Below are 22,260 nucleotides of genomic sequence, written 5' to 3' on the forward strand. Positions count from 1 at the left end.
GGCAAAACTACAACAATGGGGAAGGTTTTATGTCTGCTCTTTAATAATTGTATCCTAATTATGGCAAAATTTCACCCCTTCCCAATGCTGGCTGGGAGAATCATTGTAGAAAGCATGGTCCTGCAAATTAGCAAGCAAGAGAACAATAAATTCCCCCCAAGGATAATGCATCACAAAACACACTGCATTCATTTATTTGGCATAGTGCAGCTTAATTACTTGTAAAAATAATGACTCCTTTGTAGGGGCCCTCACTAACATGCATTGCTGCTCTGTGTTTTGCTGAGTGGGACGAGCTGTGTGCCAAATTTGTGTGCATGGATTATACAGCATGAGCATAGCAGAGTGCAGAAAGGAGGTTGTACAGTGTCCTTTGTGTTTTGACATAAACGACACTCGCTCTCTTCACAAAATTTTCTGTGTTTTCAAGCTCAGTATTTCTCCTCCCAACAGGGATTTTCAAGTCTCAATCCCATCTTATTGCAGAAAATGCTCAGCACAATAAAAAAAAATCACTGCTGGGGAATCAGGATGTGCTCATTTTGTCACCATCACCCTCCTGTGGGGAAGGGCTGTGGCCATCCCCATGTCACTGCTCCAGTCAATCCCAATGCTCCACCACCATTCCACCCACTGAGAAAGGCAACAAGGATTTCCAGCATCCATAGATTTCTGTTTGTAGGGCTTCACAGGAATAGAAGAGTTTTCAGAGTCATGTGGCATGGCTGTCAGATGTTTATACATTTTATTTCTACCCAGCAGTCCAAGAGGAAAACAAATCACAACCAACAGTTTAAGGATATACCAAGAAGAACAGGAATTGGGACCTTGATGGTAACATTTCTGCAACTGCTTGTCTTATTTTCAAAGACAAACTGCAAAGGAGTTTGATCATCAGAGAAATGCCATGGATTGGGCCAGCAGCATTCCTTAAAGCCAATGGCACAGGAATCCTAACTCCTCTTTTCATTCCACTAAGTGAGAACTGCCATTCCAAAACTGGAGCCAGTTGTGAAATATTTCACCAAATACATTAATAGCTGTTGTAATAGTTTTGTTTACTTCCCATTTTTATTTAAATTACCAGCTCTACTTGCATTTGGGTTGCTGTATTTGCTGTGAGCTCTATAATCAAGTTTTGGCCCGCTTAAGCTTCCTGACAGTATGTAAAGCCTGTTAATGTGGTTAATCTCACCTTGGAGAACCTTGCTGCAGTTACAGGATGAATTTGCACATCCCATTTTTACAATATAGCCTGTGAGATAGTTGTGTTTTCACTGTTGACCTTGATGGAGAAAAATATAACACTGTTATCCTCTCTTAATGCAAGGGTAGAGAAGGACCCTATTTGGGTATAGGTCCCATCCCACCCTGCACCTTCTCCTTCACTCACTTTCCATGTAGCTGCCTGAATTTAAGGATAAAACTTAAATGCAATCACTCCAGCAATACAGATCATATCTTTTGCCCCTCAACACTGCATCCAACAACTACAGAAAGCAGAATAATTTACAGCTCGTAACAGGGAATGTTGCATGATAACACAGACAACACAGCAGACTCCTAAACACGACACTGGGTCACTCAGCATAAACCCCAAGTATATGAGAAGATATTCAGAAACACAATTCAGAAACACAAAGTTTATAACAAAGATTAAGAGAAGCAGGCATCAGAAAAACACACATGGAGGCTAAATCTTTTCTCCTATACAAACATCCCCCTCAAGATTATTTTAAGTTCTTTGTCTTTATTAGCCTCAGCTATTAAAGCTGGATCTCCAAACATTTGATGCTAAAAACCAACTTGCCATCTTCCAAAGAATTCCTTGTAAAGCAGTGCAATAAATGCTCATGCCACTAGTTACTTGCTATGTGTTGTAAGACCTGGCTGTTTCTCAAGACCATTTACAAGAGACCTGTTTCTGTTAACTATTGTTCTCCTTTAAATATTTGAATTAATTCTTACCGTATTTTTTTTAACCTACTCTTTACAAGATGCTGCCTTATTTCAGTATAATGATCACTATTTCATTTAACTAAAAAACTCCCTCTAAAAATTAAGAACACAACAGTGCACCACCACCACAATGCCTGTTAGCTCCCCTCTTTTGGGCAGTTGTGCTTGCTTGAAGAAAAGCTTTTTAATTTGTGTTTGCACAAGATTTGTCTTAATTAGTCAATATTACAGTGACTCACTTTGGACTTTACAAGACAGCTGGAAGCAGAATACTGAGCAACAAGAAAACCCCCCCAAAAATATTACTGCATTTCTCCATAACCCTTAGGACTGCCCCCACTGCCACTAGCAAGAATAGTAAAAGCAAAATTATACCAAAATTGCCTTTAAGGATGGAATATAGCACTCAGACACCATTGAGTGATAATGTACAGCAAAGCCAAGCATGGTAGAGAACGAAAAACCAGCAGAGGAACCACCAAATCATCCTTACTCTGTCAGAAGTTGGTGCAGCTTCTGGTAGCCCCTCTCCAAGGCCAAGCTGACAGGCGTTGCCCCTTCGTTGTTGTGGATGCTGAGAGCTCCTCTTCCCCCCGGCTGCTGGAGCAGAAACCACGTCAGGCGCAGCAGACCCAGCCTCACCGCAAAGTGCATCAGAGTCTCCCGAGGGATGTTCTCTGGGAAGGGAGAAAAACAAAGAAATGGGAATCTGTAGGCTTGTGGGTATGGGGAATGTTATACCCCACATCCCCACCACACAGCGGCTGGCAGGGAGCTGACAGCCCAAAGGAACCTGCAGCACCTGCAAAAACAGCCTGGTTGCCAATATCCAGGAGACACCAGTCTGAAATGAGGGACGTGCTTTGGTGGGACTGGAAGTGCTCAGGACCTCTCATGCTGAGATTGACCACAGCAGTCAATGTGAAAACCCCACCAGTTCCTGAACAGCCACAGCCACCAGCAAGCCACAGCACACCCAAACAGAAGTGTGGTCAGGTGGGTTTTCCTGCATGTCCAAACCTCCTCCTTACAAAACCAGGACCAGGTTTTAGGGAGAGACAAATTTTATCTAAAGGGATGCTGATTTACCCCAAGGCATGAAGAAGAAAAAAAAATAAAAATACATTTGCTGCACATATCCAAAGCAGTTATAAAAGAGAACTGGTTAAGAACTCATAGAGAAAAAACAAACAAACAAACAAACAAAAACCAAACAAAAAAACAAAACCCCAAAGGTTTTCTTTCCTGGTTTGATTATGCCTCAAGACCAGCTTTTCTCAGCTTAATACAGTAGCTCTGTCATTCTGAGAAGCAGCATTTATAAGCCACCAATCTCCATTGCTGCTTTTTGTATTTAATAAGCATGATCTTCTAATTTGGTAAAAGTCACTCTTGAGCCTGAGCTTTCATCTCAGAAAAATATCCCCCTACTCCAAAAGCTGCAGCCCTAGAATGATGCTCTGAAAAGCTTTAACCAGAAATGAGCTCCAGATGCACTGCTGAAATCCAGCATTTGCAGATCAAAGCTTGTTATTTCTGTATGAAAGGCAAAAGTATTTGGGTTAAAAAAACTGCAAGAAATAAAAATTTGTTCTTTTAATTAACAAAGGATTTCAGTATTGACTGACAGCAACAACAAAAACGCACCAACTGGGTCTCAGAAAGCCATGCCAGTGAGCACACTTGGTACAAACCCTTTAGTATCACAGAAATGATTTATTGGGTTATTAATTTGGGTGGCAGCCAAACTTATACAACAGGTTTTAAAACGCATGCACATAATGGCTTTAGGATTTAATTTTTTTCTTTAAGAAGTATGCCCCAAGAGAAATCACTTCTTCAAAAGTGCTGCTGTTTTTCTTGCTTATTTACTTACTTTTGGGACATCATTAAGACCTTCGGTGAAAAACAAAACAAAGCAAAACCAGGCAGCTCTCCCCTGCCTCACACACAATTTTTCACAACTTTTTGGATCAAATTCTGAAGAACTAATCTGTATGCAAGAACCAAAGGCTTTCTGGCACCATTTCTCTTCTGAATGACTCCAAATTAGGTCTCTGGGCTACAAACCAAGTCTTCCCCCAATCTCCTCTTGATTACCGTAAAGCAAAACCAAGCTGCCCTGAATACACCAGAGTGTCTGAATGGAGGTTCCAGCTGATCAGAGAAAAGGGAATGGCTGAGCTCTCCCAGAGACAAATTCTCAGCCTTTGGTTAAGTAATGAGAAGGATTTGGATATTAAATGTTATAGAGCGTAATGCTTTAGAAATAGCACAACATGGAGGTTAATCAATGGCTGCAGCCCTGGATTTAAATAAAAAGTAAATATAACACAGCATATAGACAGACACAACTGATGAGGCTGCAAAATGTGGATACAGGTAGGACTTTTTCAGACTAATGCAAATGCCCAATGTTTTACTCAATATCTTACTCAAAGAACTCGTATATGCACAAAGCTCCCACACTACCTGTACACTGACTGGCAGAGCCAAAATAATGAATGTGGTGTAATTCTTCCTACAGAAATGCAGGAGGCACAAAAGCACTTCTGTTAAACAACTGCCATCTAAATAAAGAATGTGTTCCATTGGTCTGGCCACATTCTGTTCTTGCATGGGATCTCCTGTTATGAATGCTTTGCTGAAAGGGAAAATCATCTTCCTAGCTAGAATGGACAGTCTTGCCCCAGAGCTGAGCAGTGTAGACCTGCAAGGCATAAGCACAGATCCCTGGACCGAAATGCTCCCTCCTCCTGCAGCTGAGAGCATTAACAATAGGGAGAGGCATCTTCTGCTCACCAGCTCATGGTTCACCACTAAACACACACTACCAACTGCAAGTTCAGCAAGATGCAGGCAGATATTCCTCTTGTCCCTGAGCCAAATGGGTGCTTCTCTCTGTCTTGTAAGTCCAAAGATGAAATGGCCCCTCCCAGTTGCCCCAATCTGCTGATATGACTGCACCTTCCTTCTGAGAACATCTTTCCTGTTCTATTGAAACAATCTTCTTTATCATGGAATCAGTGGACAGGGTAGCTCCAGAGTTTGGATGGAGGTGTCTGCAAATGCAACTGAAGTGAATGTGGCCTGCCCTGATGCCTTTGGGCAGTGACAGTGTGCACACAGGATCTGTACAAGAGGAGGTGGCGTGCTGCCACAGAGCATATTAAACACACAGGCTCACCATCCACTTTTGGAAGGCTCTGCCTGACACAGAACCTGGCATGAGGCCACCCTAACAGATGGGCACAGATGATGGCAGCAAAGAGACAAAGTACTGTACATCCAACAACTGCAGGGCCCCAGGCAATGGCTTTGGAAGGTTCTGGAGTGTGCAAAACTTGCATGGTGACAGTTACAGAGGCATGTGCCATCTGTGGGCTGGATTAACTACTAATACATAATGAAAACACATCTGTTGGTGTGTGGTGGTGCTCAAAACTAGACAAGAGCTGCTCTGCATCACGTAGGGACGTTTTTCTGGATGGAGAGGGGAGGAAGACAGACAGATCAATTCAGACTTCCTACCTTTGGAGGGATGAAGCTTGTCACACAAAATGTTGGAAATCCAGTCAATGATTTTATGATCTTGTCATGCTGCAAAATGTCCCACACATGGAAGAATATCAAAAGCTTTAACATGCAAAAGCCAGAGCTCCTTCTCCTACCACATACCAAGCAAGAGTTCTTCTTAAAATGGCTGACATCTGAATGTCAACAAGAAGCTTCTGGTAACTAGGAAATTGTGGAAATACAAGACACACGATACTGAAAAGGCCAAGATTGTTTTGTTTCTTCCTCGTTTCCTAGTAATAGGCAAGAGTTGAAACATATGATTATTGCCCCATAATGGCAGGGTACTCTAGTCCAGCTGGCAAAACACAAGACTTTGGATATATTATTTTTCTGTAATTTTTTTCTGCTGTGATACACGAACAGACAGTTTATCTACGCAACTGAGGAACAAATTTCCATAGAAGACTGTCATATGTACTTTGCTAATAGTAAAGGATTAAGCTTTAAGGTGCTGTTAGCACAAAACAAGTAAGCATTGAAGGAAAAAAAACCCCAAACTTTGGGTATGACACGCCCAAGAACACTAAGTGAAAACTTTTATTTTAAACCTGACTAAATAACAAAGAAATAAAGAAAAACACACTACTGATCCTTTTTTAAAATAACTTTCCAGATAGAGCAACCTACACCTAATGCTCAGTTTATCCTCCATGCCCTGAGACATCTCATGAGCCAAACATGGAATGGGGTAGCATTCCTTCGTCTTCCTGTGCTCATGGACCTTTACTCGGTTCGCACCCAAACTCAGGTACACTCAGCAATTTGGAAATCTACCATCACATCTGGTCTCAAAATCTTGCTTTCTGCTGGAAATGTTCTCACTGCTCATATCAATCCTCGAGAAACAAGGGTAAAAAAACCCAGAACCAAGCTGCCACCTCACACTGAGTTCCTGAGGAAGGCTCCAGCAGACAACTGCACTGCAGAAAGGTCAAGGCAAAGTTGTTGTATTTAGAGTTATGAGCTCAGTTAATAAAAAGATGTGTGGATAATTCCTTTCTTAATCTGATAAACAAGAAATTTTTCAAAGCACACCAAAAGATCTCCATGTCCCCATTCCCACTAATATCAAAGAGAAAAGGAGCACTCTCATGCCAACAATTTCTCGGCCACAGACTAAACGGTACATCTCAGCCTTGAGCAGCCCATTTCTGATCCTGTCTGAACAAGAACTGCTTTCTGCTTCCCATTTTCCACTGCAGAGGGCACTAAATATAGGTATGGAAAAGACTTTTTACATCTTATCAAGGACTGCTGCTGAACAGAGCACTTTGTGCTGTTGGCACTGAACACATCATGGTGATTTATGCCATACCATCCTTTATCAGAGAGCACAGAAGCTGAGCAGCAGACTGGAAAGGATATGAAACCCAACCAAAAGAACACCTGTAACCATTACATTGAAAGGGTTCCAAGAGAAACCATAACAAGAGTGCAGCAGATGAACAGATTAAAGCTCCCTGTCTGAAATACATCATCGGTACCATAACTTTAGCATCCTCCCATGGGAAAAAAGAATAGGTACTAATAACCAAATTCTGAAAGTTTTTTAAAGTTTTTTTAGGACTTTTTGCTTAAAATAAGATGTTATTTTTGGTGAGTTTCTCTCCAGACATTCTCCCTTTGTGCAAAAAAAGCCCGCAATTCATGATCTCTATTCCCAGTGATATTCATGTTGTTCTCTACATTGAAATCCTACTGGTTTTGTACATCAAACTATTAAACCCATAATCCTAATACATACAGACTATTTCAAACCAGGGCAGAGAGTTTCCCTCTATACCCACCCCCCCCACCCTGGAGAGGTCATGGAGTTCAATTTCCCAAACAGTACTTATCAAAAGATGTTTATCCCGGAGCATTTCTGGGAAGCTGTACATACTCAACACACCAGTAACTGCAATCAGTTAAGTGCTCCATCTAATCTGATGGTCTCCTGGTTATCTGCTTGAAAACCTGGCTCACTATCTCACAGGAGCCCTTACACTCCCCAGGGAATTGCTCCATATCATGGTAATCACAGCAACCCTCTGCCAACATTAACCAGCTCCTGAAGCACCACCTCACAGAGCTCACACAACCAAAAATCAACCATAGCTCTGGGTTTCACCACTCACTTTTAAATAAGCAAAAATGGAAAGACTGTTTCCTCAAAGGTTTCATCAGAATATTACTTCGAAGTTATTTTGAAAGCCATCTGTTTACTAGTGATACAATTAAGCTCTCTAAGCTTTTCATACCTGAGCTTCAGATCCACCCTAATTTTTTTCACCCCACTTCAATATAAACAAGCCATAATCATTACTCATACCTCAAAATATTCAGTTGTGGTTTTCTAGTTAGCTTATTTTCTCTTCAGTAATTTAAAATAGAACATTATAGTCCTGTATTTACATTGCATACATCCTCAGGATACATATTAAATTTTGTTTTCTGGACATAAAGTGTAACAATCTGTTCCATTTAGATAGCTGCCTTTAAATGCCACTGAGAACAGTAAATAGCCCCACTTTTGACAGCAGTAACAGCTACGTTCTTTAGAAAGTTACAGTGCAGTTGTAATTATTAAGACAGACATGATTATATGGCACCTGAAAGAAATGCTGTGTTTGGAATACCACAGTAACAAGACTAATCCTTAATTATGGATATTCTGAAACTGTGGATTCCACTGGAGTTCATACAGATAGATAACTAAGAGCATGGCCCAGGAACTGCCTGCTGAGGAGGGACAGCGTATGCCTGGTGAAGAGCACAGCTGTGTCTCAGGGACCGTGCTCTTCCCCAGCCACACACTGTCCCGAGCTCTCTTCTGCCTCCCAGTTCATGCCTAGCTTGAGTATGGTTGAGTACTCAAATGGTTGAGCACCCTCTGCCTGTCCCAGCAGGAGAAGGGAGCCCAAGGACCTCTGATGTCAGGTGCTCCCATGGCCAGTTCTGCGGCTGTGTCTGTTTAGTGACACAGCACATGAGTTCAACAGCCTCAGGAGACCCAGGTGGGTGAAGCTTTCAGCAGCTCCTCTGCCCTGTGGGGTGACAGCAAGTGAACTCCCTGCCCCCTGCTCAAAGCCAGGGCTGGGTGCAGGCAAAAGCAAGGAGAAACCTCCACACAAAACCACCCCCTCCTCAAAATTCAGCCTGGAGCTGTGCTCAGTGGTAGATCTTGTACCCAGCTCTGTCAGCAGAAAGCCATCACTTCCTAACTTTTGCAAAAGTTAGACTCCTACTTCAGACTTTTGAAAAATTGACCTTTAAACGTGTTTGACAACAGCATTCTCCTCTGAGCAGCAGTTCCCCATCAGGCTGTGGCATTCCAGGAGCTGGCGGAGGCTCCCGGCTCGCTCCTGCCTTCAGAGGTTTTGCTGAACAGCAGCGTTTTGTTTCCAGCCCACAAGAGCCCATAGAGACGTGCCAGCTCAGAGGCAACGCTAAACATCTTTCAAGAAGGGATCTGACATTTTCTTTTGTTCTCATTTCTATAGTATTTTCTCCCTCGAGAAGGTTATTTGAAGTTATCTGGTGCTGACATTTAGGGAAATGTGAAGCATGAATTGCAATAGCTGTTCTTAGGTAGTGAAGCAGTGCAGGACAGGGTGTCCCACTGCAGGCATTGGCCAGCATGTGCCTAATTGTTCAAATGTTCCTACAGTGCAATCCCTGCAGTGCTTTTCTCTCTCCCACACACAAATTAACACACAAGCACCAGTATAAGGGTGCTATATGTTAGTACAGAGGTTTTTCTAATCTAGCACTCCATCATAAACCAGGGACATCTCTTCCATCCCACTCTAGCAAAACAGAGTTTTGTGACCAAAAGGATGCTTCTGCATGCAAATCCTTCCTGCCACAAACACAAAAATTCCCCCAAATTCCCTATGTGTAAATATCTCACTGCAAAAAAACTACCAGATAACTCTGGAACATATTTTATATCACTAATATTCTTCAAATAAATTTGCATTTATTGACATTATATTTACTCACTTCTATCTACACACACTTCACCACAAGATGCCAAAACACTCAAGAGTTACAGAATTTGGCACTATGGAGCTTTCTCTTCTCACTGTGGATGCAAGTCCATTAATACATAACCTCAACTTCCTGGCACACAAGCACATGCTGAGGAAACCAACGTAAATCTTATGGCCTGATTTCCCTAAGAATAATCAAAAATATTGCTGATTTTCCAAAGAATAATCAAAGTCAAAAAGAGAAACCAGATCTCAGACTTCCTGCAATATCAGCAACAATTCAGAGTTTCAAAGACTTTGTTAAGATCACTGTGATCATATTTGTATCACTTAAACCAGAAATGTCTGCATTATCACAACACTTTTCAAATGCAGAAAGAAACATCAGTGACTTCCACACAGAGGAAAAGAATACCAAGTGTTTATCTCTAATGTTTATCTCCTTGTAAACATATGACAGCTGTTGAATTCCTATCAAGGAGCCATTAAATATGATCAAATATTTTAATGTCTGCTAACATGGGAATTGTCTCCTTGTATTGAGCATTACAAAAGCAGACAGCAAGCTGGATAAAAATAAAGCAGGAAAATCTCCTGTGGAAAACCCTACTGCAGTGACTAGAACTGAGCCTGCTGCACCCAGCCCTATTCAAGTGTTTGTGCCATTGCATCTTATAGAAGATAACAGATGCCTCATGGTCACATTTTTGAAGTGAAACTGCTGAAATACCCTGAAAATTTACAGCAAGAATTGGAACATACTGGAATGAGTCTCCTGGTCCCACATGTCTTTCCTTTTACCCCCTTGTGACAAAAGAAGCAGAACTCCAAGGATACAGACACACCACAGCACCCTGAACATCTCAGCACTTCTGCTTCAGCAGCCACAAGAGACTTAGGGCCAGCCTTGGGGTTTATTTATAAGCTCTCAGTAGCCCTCACTGCTGTGGTTAAGGGTTGAGTTTTCTCATCCTTCCCTTCTTTTATTTTCAAAATTGTCCAGGCTTATTTTGGGAAACTGCAGTGTTAACCCATGCTGTGTGCAACCAGGGATGTGATATAAACCCTCAGGGCCAGAGCCCTGAGTTCTCCAAGAACAATCACATGTATTTTTCATGTTACAGTCATTTTGCACCTGTGCTACAAAACCAATATTTACTACTAGTGCCAAATTTCTGGCACAGGATATTTCCAGGAGCATCAGATATTCTACACAGAGGCTTCTTTCAGAACAGAGCACTATACTGATACACATGCCATTGTTACACACACAAAAAAACCTGTCAGGCTATATGTGAAAACACTGACTGTCAGCTCGTGCTGTTTCATATGAGAAGACCCAGAGAAATCATGACTTATAATTATATATTTTATACCTTATATATTTTAAGAAGGCTGAAGGGCAAGATATAGGGTGTGGGTGGACATCACATCCCATCTCTGAGCACAGAGGCCACCACACCCTTTGGAAGGTACATGGCAGGTTCCCAAGGCAGGGAACCTTTTCTCCCAGGCTTTTTAGCTCTCCCCCAACCCTCAAATCTCGCTGTGCCCCAGAAATCCTCACCGCTCAGGGACTGGTCCGCTCCCAGCACGTTCCATTCTGCAGGCAGCTTCAGGTGTCGAAATGCCAAGGCCACCTTCTCATCCAAGAAGTCCACGTCTGCAGCAGGTGGCCGTGACCGGTCCAAGAAGCGTGTGAAATTCAGCGCCTGCTGGTTGCCAGCACAGGTGGCCAGAAACTGGGCGGCATCGTAGGCTTCGTCCTGGACAAACTGGAAACTCTCTTCTGCCACAACCAGAACGGGGTGACCTTCTCTAGAGGCACAAAGTGCCACCTTCACTGTCTCACAGCAGTCATGGCCTGCAAAACACAATTCAGACAAATGGTAAGAAAAAAAAAAAAAAGAAATATTGCATGGGCTGAGGAAACACAACTGAGCAATTCCTTTGACATACACACATACACTCTTTGCATTAAATCAAATAAGACCAGGTTATTGAGGGTAACAGCTCTAAAATAATGCTGTCTTTGGAATTTATATGTATCATAAGAGATAAGTATTTGTTATAGATTTTAAAAGGAAAATATGTGTCACTCTTCTCTGTCCCAGTATAAGCCAAGAACTATAAGCCACCCAGGCAATTTATATTCAGCAACAAGCACTCTCTAGAGTTTTAAGTAATTTAAGTAAAAGATTTTGTTAACGTACCAAAAGCCAGGTTCTACGGACAAACTTTTCTTTTGCAGCTCTGCAGGACTCCAGTAACTCATCAGAAACTGGAATCTGAGTGTTGCAAAGCTACATACTCCAAATGCTGTCACAACACTTGGCTGGCACTGAAAACATTGAAATTCCACCTAAAATAAAGATCTAATGGCTATGAGAGCATGACCTGCCTGGGCATGCCCTGTGTGTGCTCACTGCTACACCTGCCCCTTGCATTTGGGTTCACATGACAAAACTAAAAACTAAGCTGCTTCTGCTAAATAAAAACATGGAAATGGCCACTTTCCATATTTACAAAACAGAAGGGTTGGAATTTTGGTAATTTCATTATTTATTTAGGGGAGGGGAGACAGGACAAAGGAGGCCCTGGCATGGCAGCAATTTCATTGACTCAGAAACTTGAGGGGGGAAAAAAAAAAGCAAACACCAAACCAAACCAAACACCTTTTTGGAATTTTAAAAGGAAAAATATACTATGTGTCCAACACAACCAGAACTTGTAGTTGTCAGACATGCCCCTTCAATAATAAGGTTTGTGTTTCAAGTTCACTGTGTAGCACAGTTTCTTGTTCCAGCCTCAGACTGACGTCATGGTTGTTTTTGCCAGAACAGCGTGGACCCTGCACTAATTACTGGAAAAGCTTCTTTTTTGCCCATGACTTCAGCATACTACCACATTCATGAAACCCTGCTTAATTAAATACAAAATGACGATTTATTTTTAAAGGCTTGAAAATTCAATTTAAGCCCCCATTTGCGGTCAGTGGGAAAGTTTCCTTCTTCTGTTGGGGCCTTTTGCTGTTGATTTGCCTGACAAAAGGGAAAATATGTCCCTAATCTTCATGGTCTTTCAGCCAACCTCACAAATCTGTTCTGAGGCTTTTGGCATCTGTACAGATTTTGTCTGCTGAAAGAGGCAATCCTGAAGTTAATTGAAAGGTCAAAACTGCTATTAGGACACTGCGGGTAACACCAAAATTGTCAGAGATGAGGCTGTGGCTTCCTAAGGAGAGCAAATGCAGCTGGAAAGGTATCAAAGGCAAGTGAAGAAGGGGAGGAAAACACACATGGATGTTGCTGCAACTGCTCAATACAACCAGGATGTTCTGCAGCTAAAAGGTGAGAAAACTTCTTTCCTTCCAGCACCAGATGGCAATTAGCAAGAGGATGATGTGAAAGCTGAAGGAATAAATTTAACTAATTTTGTTGTTTTGAACAGAGGTAGGAAGAACTTCTTCTACTGCTCTTGAAAATACTGAATGAAAATGTGCATTCTAATAATTACTGTATTAGTACTCAGCTGCTCAGATGAAATTCACAGATTCCACACATCCTGACAGCAAAAGCCCCCAATGTTCAAGGGAGAAGTGGGGGGAGAATTGTACAACTTTGGAGGGATTTGCCTTTAAGGCCATTTAGAACTGTGCATGCCTCTCCCTGCACCTTCTTGCTTTGCTCATCTTCCTAAAGACATCAAATACAGAGCAGGGAAGACAGACATAATTTTGTTTCCAGTCTCCATGAAAGCAGTGATCTCTGTGCCACTGTCAGAGGGCTGTGCCAGCCTACAGGAGCCGACTCCAATCCTGTGAGCTGGGCTCTCCCTAACACAGAGCAGTGAAGGTTGCTAGAATGCAGAGTTTAAGAAAAACAAACACAATAAAAGCTTCCTTAATAGCATGAGGACAGCTAAACCTTTGATTCAATTTTTAAAAAATATTTTCTGCCTATTCCCATAAGAATCCCATCTGCAGAATAACCTAGAATACAACTACTCTGCCAGCAGACTTTCAGGATTGAAGCAGCAGGCAAAAATGGCCCATGAGCAGCTACAGAGAAACTATTTGGGATAGTCACTTCCTCGTCACAATGCCAAACAACTCTGCTGTGGGACAGCAAAGGCTCCTCCATCGAGACAACAACTGCAGAAACCTCTGTCAAGACGTGTGGTCTTCTTAAAGCAGCACATCATGGATGTACACAAAGTTCCCTTGGATGGAGCGTGTGTTAACACCAGCTGCAAAATGCAACACAAGGGAAGGTGATAAAAAGACCATGTCCTGACCTGTGGCCAACAAGGATTCTACTGAAACTTCCCCAAATACTGAATGCAGCCTAGAAGAGAAAGTGACAGACCTGGCAACCCATTTTTATCTAACAGGGTCAAACAAGCATCAAGCATCGTGCCAAATCCTAGCGAATGTTCTTCAGAAGGGCAACTGCTTTCAGTGCTTTGATGTTCTACTTATTCACATTTGAGAAGATGTCAGACGTGGGGCTAAGAACATGGGACAGGTTCTGACTTCTGGCAAGCAGTTCAAATGAAAGGGGAGGCAGTATGTAATAATAGCAGACAATACTAGAAAGATTGCTCAAGAGGTCTCTGCCCCCCTGCTTTGAAATGGCTACAGGAACAATGTGAGCAAACATGTTCCCAATACAGGAACCTTCTGAAGGAACCATCAGTGGGAGCAACACTTCTCACCACATCAAAGATCCAATGGCCTGGACTAATATCTATATTTACAGCCCTTGTCCCAGAGCATTACCAGAAGGGAGCTGAGCTCTCTGGCACTCTCGGGAGGCGTTATCACTGCCAAACCAAATCTGTTTTCACAAGGTTGAGTAACTCATCCACAATCACAGAGCTCCAGGCAGTGCCAGAACAGCCAGTATTGCTCCTGTGCCTCACCTTTCTGCTCTCTCTGGAAGACAGCAGGGCTTTCTTTTAACATGGGTTAAGCACCAAGTTATGCACCTATCAAGCATCAGGGTGGTTCCATCACCTGTGTCCATCCACTATGGACTGCTGTAATCCCCTCATACACCTGCCTAGATGTGGAACAGAAAAATGTCTGACACTGAAAAGGGAAAAAGAAAAAGCTCTGGGTGTGTCAGTGGGCTGGTTTTGATGTTCTGGTGGAACAGAGTTAATTTTCTTTGCAGTAGCTAGTGTGGGGCTGCTTTGGATTTGTACTGGAAACAGTTTTGACAATCCAGGCATATTTTCCTTCTTGCTGAGCATTGCTTATACAGACCCAAGGCCTCTTCTTCTTCTCACCCACCCCACCAGTGATCAGGACCAGGGCACAAGGAGTTAGGAGGGGACACAGTAAGGACAGCTGACCCCAAGTGACCTGATGGATATCCCAGACCATATGGAGTCATGGTCAATGTATAGAACTGAGGAAAGGAGGAGGAAATCTCCATTATATGTGATGGAGCCCCAAGGATGGCTGAACACCTGCATGCCCATGGAAAGTAGTGATCTAATCCCTTGATTTGCTTTGTTTGCATGTGGCTTTTGCTTTGTCTATTAACCTGGCTTTATCTCAACTCACATTTTCTCACTTTTGCTCTTCCAATTCTCTTCCCCATGGCACAAGAGGCAGCTGTCTGGGACTTAGTTGCTGACTGGGGTTAAAACACAAAAGTCAGGAAGAGGAATGAGCCTATTTGCAAAGGTTTGCATTTCCATAGGCTGAAAACACAGGTAACTGAATAAATCACACAGATGAGAGCACCTCAGAGAAGGGATGAGAAATCTCCATGCTTTACACCACCATCTCAGACTCCATGGCTACACTTCCCTTCTTCATCCATTTTTTTTTTGCCACAGACATAAAATGTGGTCATTTGTGTGATAAAAAACAAACAATACATCCCTTAATTCCAGCAACATTGCATTTTATCCCATTTCTCCTTTTGCTCCTCAGTTACTTTAAATCTAGCTTGGAAACAACTCTTGACTTGGAGCTGTTTTGAGAAATACCAACAGATTGCAGGAAAATACAGAAATTGAAAAACTATTTCACTCTATGCAGGGATGGGTACAGCGACTAATTCTGCTGCTATAAAGCAAATTCCTCATCTACACATCAAACCACGCTTTCCAAATTATTTTAAATGAGACAACAGCTCTTGAACTGAAGAATTCTTTACTGGGAATGAACGGGGACACTTAATGAAGCTTGTTCTGGGGAAAATACAAGAATGAAAAATGAAGACATGGTGCTCTGGTCTGTCTGTTCTTATCCCTGAAGAGATGAGATGTATCAGCATGATAGCAGTGCTTCCTCTAAGTGGTACTGCTGCAGATCAGCGAGCATGAGATGGGGAGATTTATCAGCAGCCAGTCATTAGCAGGTAAGTTAATGTACAGCTTAGACCTGTCCATCAAATGCTACCTGTGCCTGGGATCTGGGGTGCAGTTAAAAGGGCATCAGCTGAACTCCTCAGACTTTTTCTTGTTCAACAAGGCCTACATGGAGACAAAATACCCCTAAATAGAGCTTTATAAAAGATGATTTCATTTCCTACTCCTCCAAAAGTGGAAATCCTGTCCAAACCTCCTATTTTCAGAATTGACATTGGAGCTATCAAACAATGGGCCCCCAGCCTGGGCAGCTATTTAAAGCCCTGCTGGAAGCACATGTTTGGGTTTGCTTGGTAGGTGATTAAAGACTAATTGCATCCTCCAAGTTACCATGGTGGAGCTGGGTTGAAAGAGGTCTCACAGAGAGATTTAAGGACAGGAAAACCAGACAACAAATGTTGTGAACCTCATGAAGGATCTCAGATTTGCATGCAAGAGATGTTGTGATCTGGTGGTTTGTGGAAAAGGAAGCCAAGGGATCTCCTGTGACCATCCAAAAAGTGCTTCTTTTCTGCTTCAGAAGTACTGAATTCTGGTTCTGAAAATCAGAGCCCATCTTTGAAGTGCATTTGTGAAATGTACACAGTTACTGAATTCACTCTTGCAACACAGGAAGCTTTATGAAACACACAGGCACTGCACCAGCAATGGACAGGAGCCTCTGCTTTTCCTTCCAAACCTTTCACTGGAAAGGTAAAAGAGAGACTGAAGAGTGGGTGAAGATGTTTTTTAAAGGCCTTTACACACTGCAGATGCCCTAAAAACCTAGAGAAGTGTAAGACCCCACACATTACATCTTAAATAATTTCAACACAGATTCAATCACTTTTTCCTGTGACTGATGTCATCTAGTATGGGCATAACTTCACTTTAATTACACTGCCTCAAGCAATTAAATACACTGAAGAGGATGAATTACAAAAAGTCTTCTTGGCTGTGCTGTTTTAGTCTATTTTAAGGGGGTTTTTGTTTCACAATTAAGAGTATTTTCAAATCCATGACTGGTATTGCCAAGTGGCCATTTGTTATGCAACTTGTTTACCCTTCTGGTCTACCAGTACAAAGATTGTAATTCATGAAATACAGCTTTTTCTATGAAGAGTTGTTTCTTAGGGGAAAACACAGTCTGTGGTAGAAGTGAATAAAGCATGATCATATGTAAAGTATTTCACAGTAAAAGAAAAGTTTGAAATGAAGATATTTCCAAGCTAACTGAAATTAATTTTTTTTTATTCTTTTAACTAGCAGAAAGAAAGTAAGGAGAAAAACCCAAAAAACAAGAACTCTGAGAGCTATGGAATTAAGAACAAGTTAAAGACCAAAATTTCTCTGCCTTAGCTTAAGGATGGAGAGAAGGCTCAGAGTGAGTCAATGAGAATGTGTCAGCCCTGTGGAAACTCTTGGCAGGCAGCTACCAGCAGACAGACAGTCTCTCAGACCCTTTTTCTACTTCCAGTTTTGAGTCTCCTCCCCTTTGAAACCCACACAAGCATCCTGCACCTTTGGAGTTCAACAAACATGAGAAAAGTGATTTTGGTATAGCAGAGCTCAGAGTGATACAACACATTGCAACAGTACTCACCAAGGCAATTACATCTCACAAAATTTCCTGCTTGTTTTGGTGACCTGGCTCACAGACAAGGTGTTTCTTACCCTTTACTTATTTGATCAGGAGCTGCTGCAGCTCTGGATTTCTGGATTGTCTCGCCCTGTTTGAAATTTCATTTCAAATCTCCCCCGTGTCTCCCACACTCTCCAGACCACCAGTCATCAAATGCAAAGCAAAATACAGCTGCTATGGTGATGGCATGCAAACTTTTGCAATAAATGCATCACACAAACACTGGAGCTCCCAGCACATCAGCTCCTGCTAGAAAATTTCCCCAGATCTCCCCAGGAGCTTCCTGATACTCAGAGGCCTCCACTGGCCACAGCAAGCTGTGGTTGGGACTTTTGACTTGTGTGGACAGTGATGAGGTCATTCCTTCTTCTGCTGGTTTGTTTGCCAGATCATGATTTGAGAATTTTTATTATTGGGTTGGGTTTTTCCCCACTGGGGAAAAAAGGTGCTCTGGCAGAGAGGCAGGAGATAAGGCTGCTGTCTTGCAATGGAGGTTTCACTTCCCTGCTTTACACAGATTTCCTTCACTACCACATGCAATCTGCTTGGCCTCAGTTACCCTCCCTACTTTGCAGAGATGGTGGGAAGAAAAAAATGCATTAAGATTACAGCAGTCTCAGCTGCTGTAGGAATAAGGACTTGCTGAAAAGCCCAGTTAATGACCAACATCAGTAGGACCAGCATCTGCGACCTATGAGGACACATCCATCCCCAACAGTACAAATTCAGCAAACAACAGTTTAACCACAGCACAGATGGTATCATTTCTCTGCTTCCTTCCCTGCTCAGACTTTTGATGCTTTCTTAACACCCAAACTCCAGTGGGCAAACTTTTGCACAGAGATCCCCACTGAAGCACTGCCTCCTTAACGTTGTGTCTGATAAAACTGTGCTTGAAACTGTGCTCAAGAACTACACAATGCCTCTGATATTCCTTCCATTAGGGAGAATTTCAACCAGATTAATTAGAAATAGAAGAACTGTAACCGTGACAGTAAAGCCAACAGTTAAATAAGATTTTGGTAGCTTTGCACTGAGACAAACAAAAGCTTTGATGATGTATGATGTAACCTGGGGTGTCCTTAAGCTGGCAGAAGAGCTACTGAAAGCACACAAAACATCATTCTTGAATCTCAGCAGCTAATTTTGACACTTCCAGTTATGACTGATTAGCTCAGATGAGAATCTGTTTCTTACAAAGGGAAATTAACACAGCCAACAGCAGGGCAGGCTAAATAATCCATCCCATTCTTCAGAGCTAGTGCATAAATACAAGTATTCTGTAGTTCAAAGAAGTGATGAATCTGTTTTTATCCACATTTTCAGGTAAAATAAAGCTGCTCCCATAAATTTACAATCAGAAGTCCTTTCTTTTGTTATGTAAAGAAATAAAAGCTCACATTTGAACAATAGGATGGAATATATATATTCAGTGTTTAAGGCTGATGATTAAAAAAGCATAGGAAAGAGGCACATTGCTCTAGAAATTCTGTAAGATTCAGCAGTCATTTAAATCTGCAGCAATAAGCTTTTATTTAAATAAAGTCTCTCAGGATACAGAGAATTTTCACATACAATGAGAATTTATGACGTATTTTGACAGCTTGTATTTCCATTTTCTCTAATATTTCACCTAAACAATTTTATGTTGTTAAGATTCTTTTTAAATATGCTTTTCTTTGAAGGCTTTGCTAAAACATTCTGATTAATTTTGGCAGCAAATGTAATGAAATAATTTTTCTTTTACACCTCCATACATCAAAAAACCTACTGAAGAAGTCAAGAAACATAAATTACAAATCTAGGCTTGCTTTTACTTCAACTTTAATAGAATTACAGTCATCCCAGTGGCTAGTGGACCTCATCAGAAGTCTCCTGGGGACCACATGAAATTTTGAGGACTTGGGGCAAGAATGAGGGAAGAGCCTTTGAGTCAGAAGGGATGCAGAGGAGGATCAAGGAAGGCAGGGTCTCCTGAGGGAATCAGCCTTTCTGTAATCCCCTTGGGCTGTCCCTGAGGAGCTGCTGTGCTGGCAGGGATGTGCAACACTCCTTGCATCACAGGAACAAATAAAAGATGCTGGGAGCTGGAAGTAAAGGGTGAGATTTTGGCTAAAAGCTGTTTGCAGGAGTTTTCTTGCAGAGCACTTGCTAAGTGCCCGGGGCTGGGTGTTTAAACAAGGGCTGGTCTCTCACACACTGCCTGTTGTTCATGGCTAATCCCTTCGAGGTCAAATAACACTCTGAGTAACCACAGCCATCGCCAAGGCAACTGTGGAATATACAGAGTAAACACATGATTACAGATTCACTGTGCGTCCAGGAAGGAGGAGGAGGAGGAGGAAGAAGAGCTGCACTAAGTCACACTTCCACTGAAATCGGTGTAGTCAGTGCTGAAACAACACTGGACAAATGCAAGGGTGTCAGCAGAGGGTATGAAAAAAATTAGGCTTTTCCTATTTCTTGCTTTGCCTTTACCCAACAACCTCTTCACCACTGAAGTATTCTTTTCTAAGGTAGTCTCACCAAAATGTGGTATCAGCACAGATAAGGGTGCTATCCACATGGCTGCTTTACATCTGAGATGTCACCTCTTCCTTACAGCCCTGGATAGAGCAGGAATGATACTACCTTTCTGAAAGGTCCCTTAAAACTCCATCTGAAATAAGCTGTATTTTGGGACAGCACCCATCCCAGTCTAGCTTCAAATGCCACAAGATCATGGTAAAAAAAAAATAAATCCATTATTGCTAAAGGAACAATTGAGAGAAATTCCCTCTTTTCCTTTTGAATCATGAACAGTGTCAGATTTCCCACTAACAGTAAAAAAACCGAGCAGCAGGGAGCCCTCCCCAGTGACTCAGTTCTGTCTGGGGCTGGCAGGACAGGCAGTGCCCAGAGCATCACTCTGGTACCACCTGGCAGCACCGGTGCTGCAAGGACAGCAGTGATGGGAAAGCATCGTTCCCAGTGCCCGGAAATCCCATCCAGCACTGCTTCCCACATGGGCTGAAGGGAACACTGAAGCTTTTCAGTTCCTTTCTTGGCACAGCAGCCACGGCCTCGAGGGAGAGGTGAAGTCATTTCGAGCAGGGCTGGCAGAGCCCCACGCCCACCACACAAAAGCAGGGAAGGAGTCACCCCCTCTCGCTCTTCTGGGAGAAAATAAGCATTAATCTAATTGATTGCACGGGGCTCCAGTCATCAGTAGACATAAAAAGACTTCTCTTCCCAAGCCAACTGAACAACATGAGCAGCACAAAAAGAGGAGGAAATGAAAAAAACAGAGTGGCCAACTTTTAGCCACTCATTCCCAAGAGAAAAAACTCCAAATTTTACTCCATGTGCATCTCTCACACAACAATACTTAGGAGGTAGGCAAAAAGACAAACCCAAGAAAAACACTTGATGGCCTGTGTTACACTGTGTGTAGTGAAAATGTCAGGCGTTTTTCTCACACTGGTAGCAATGTGCTGCATAGCAACAGGTCAGAATGAAAGGTTAATGGTGAGGACTGCAGCCTGGAACACGCTCATTCCCACGGTCCTGAAGTCACCAAAGGGAAATCCCGGTTTGTTTTGTTTTGTTGGTGGCACAAAGGATAAAAACAGTGGTGGGCTTTCATGTGGAAACCCACCTCATCCGAACCAGCCACAGAGAGACGGCACCAAGCAGCAATCACCTGTACTGCAGGAGCTCCAGAAATGCTGCGTGGGCTCTGAGCTGAACAGGATTTAGGAGAAAGGGCTGCATTTCACCAGGAAGACACAGTGAACCTCATCCAGTCAAGCAGATGGTAAGTGTAGCTAAGACTTAGGGCTGTCCATCATTTGGGCAATAGCTTCTGTAACCTTACAAATGTATCTTCCACCATCTTTCCTGCATTTAAAAGCTTTTTACTATGTATATGTGTGACTGTGAGTTTTCTACAACAGCATCTCATAGTTACATATTAAATAACTGTAATCTCAAAAAAAAAAAAAAATCGAGAAAGAGGTCTTAAAAAGGCAAAAGCAGTCATCCAAACCACATGTTCCACTCCTTGTGAGCGTGTAAATGAGGAAAAAGACAACAAAGAAAACAGCATTACATTCCAGTCCACTTGCAGTAACCAAATTTCACAGACTGATACACTGATATGCAAAGAAAGGCAATTGTTTACCAGGAGAAATTGTCTCCAGACTCCCTGGATTAATCTTTCTCGTGCTTGTGCAGTGTTGGACAGTTGATCCAGTGAAGACCAAGTAAAAAACTACATCATCTTCAACTTTATCTTCCTCAGTCAGCTGCACTGTAATAACAGAGTCACCCTAGGGAAAAAAACAAGAAACAAGGTTACATTTACATAACCAAGAACTGCATCATCTAAAATAAAACTACTCTTCCTACAGGATTCACACTCTACATTCACTCACTCCTTTCAAAGGATTCAGATATGCAAGTCAACCGTAGCAACAAAGCCAGTCAACATTTAGGAAATATGATGAACGTTTCTCTAGGAAGAGACATGTGGAAATCTCCAGAGTATATTCAAAATAACAATATAGTTAAATCACACCAAATCTGACAAAGACTTGTACATCCCACACAAAGGTTTTTGTACTCACACACACACACACACATATATATATATATACAGAGAGAGAGAGAGAGAGAGAGAGAGAGAGAGAGAGAAAGAGAGGGAGAGAGACATATCCCATCACATATAGATAGGTAAAACTCCAGAAATGAGACAGTGGC

The 22,260-nt window shown here is 42.2% G+C and overlaps 1 protein-coding gene across 3 annotated transcripts in view; it reads right to left on the reverse strand.

Moving 5' to 3' along the window:
- AKAP13 (A-kinase anchoring protein 13) overlaps positions 1-22,260 on the reverse strand; it is a 203,070-nt gene that overhangs the window by 107,335 nt on the left and 73,475 nt on the right. For all 3 annotated transcript variants that reach the window (XM_015639124.3, XM_015639123.3, XM_033516895.1), the window contains exons 5-7: positions 21,683-21,830; positions 11,080-11,376; positions 2,453-2,636 (exon numbers count right to left, since the gene is read on the reverse strand). In XM_015639124.3, the coding sequence (XP_015494610.1) occupies positions 2,453-2,636; positions 11,080-11,376; positions 21,683-21,830 (629 nt within the window). The remainder of the gene's footprint in view (positions 1-2,452; positions 2,637-11,079; positions 11,377-21,682; positions 21,831-22,260) is intronic.

The sequence above is a fragment of the Parus major genome, chromosome 10 (assembly GCF_001522545.3).
Source record: "Parus major isolate Abel chromosome 10, Parus_major1.1, whole genome shotgun sequence".
In the NCBI taxonomy this organism is placed as follows: Eukaryota; Metazoa; Chordata; class Aves; order Passeriformes; family Paridae; genus Parus; species Parus major.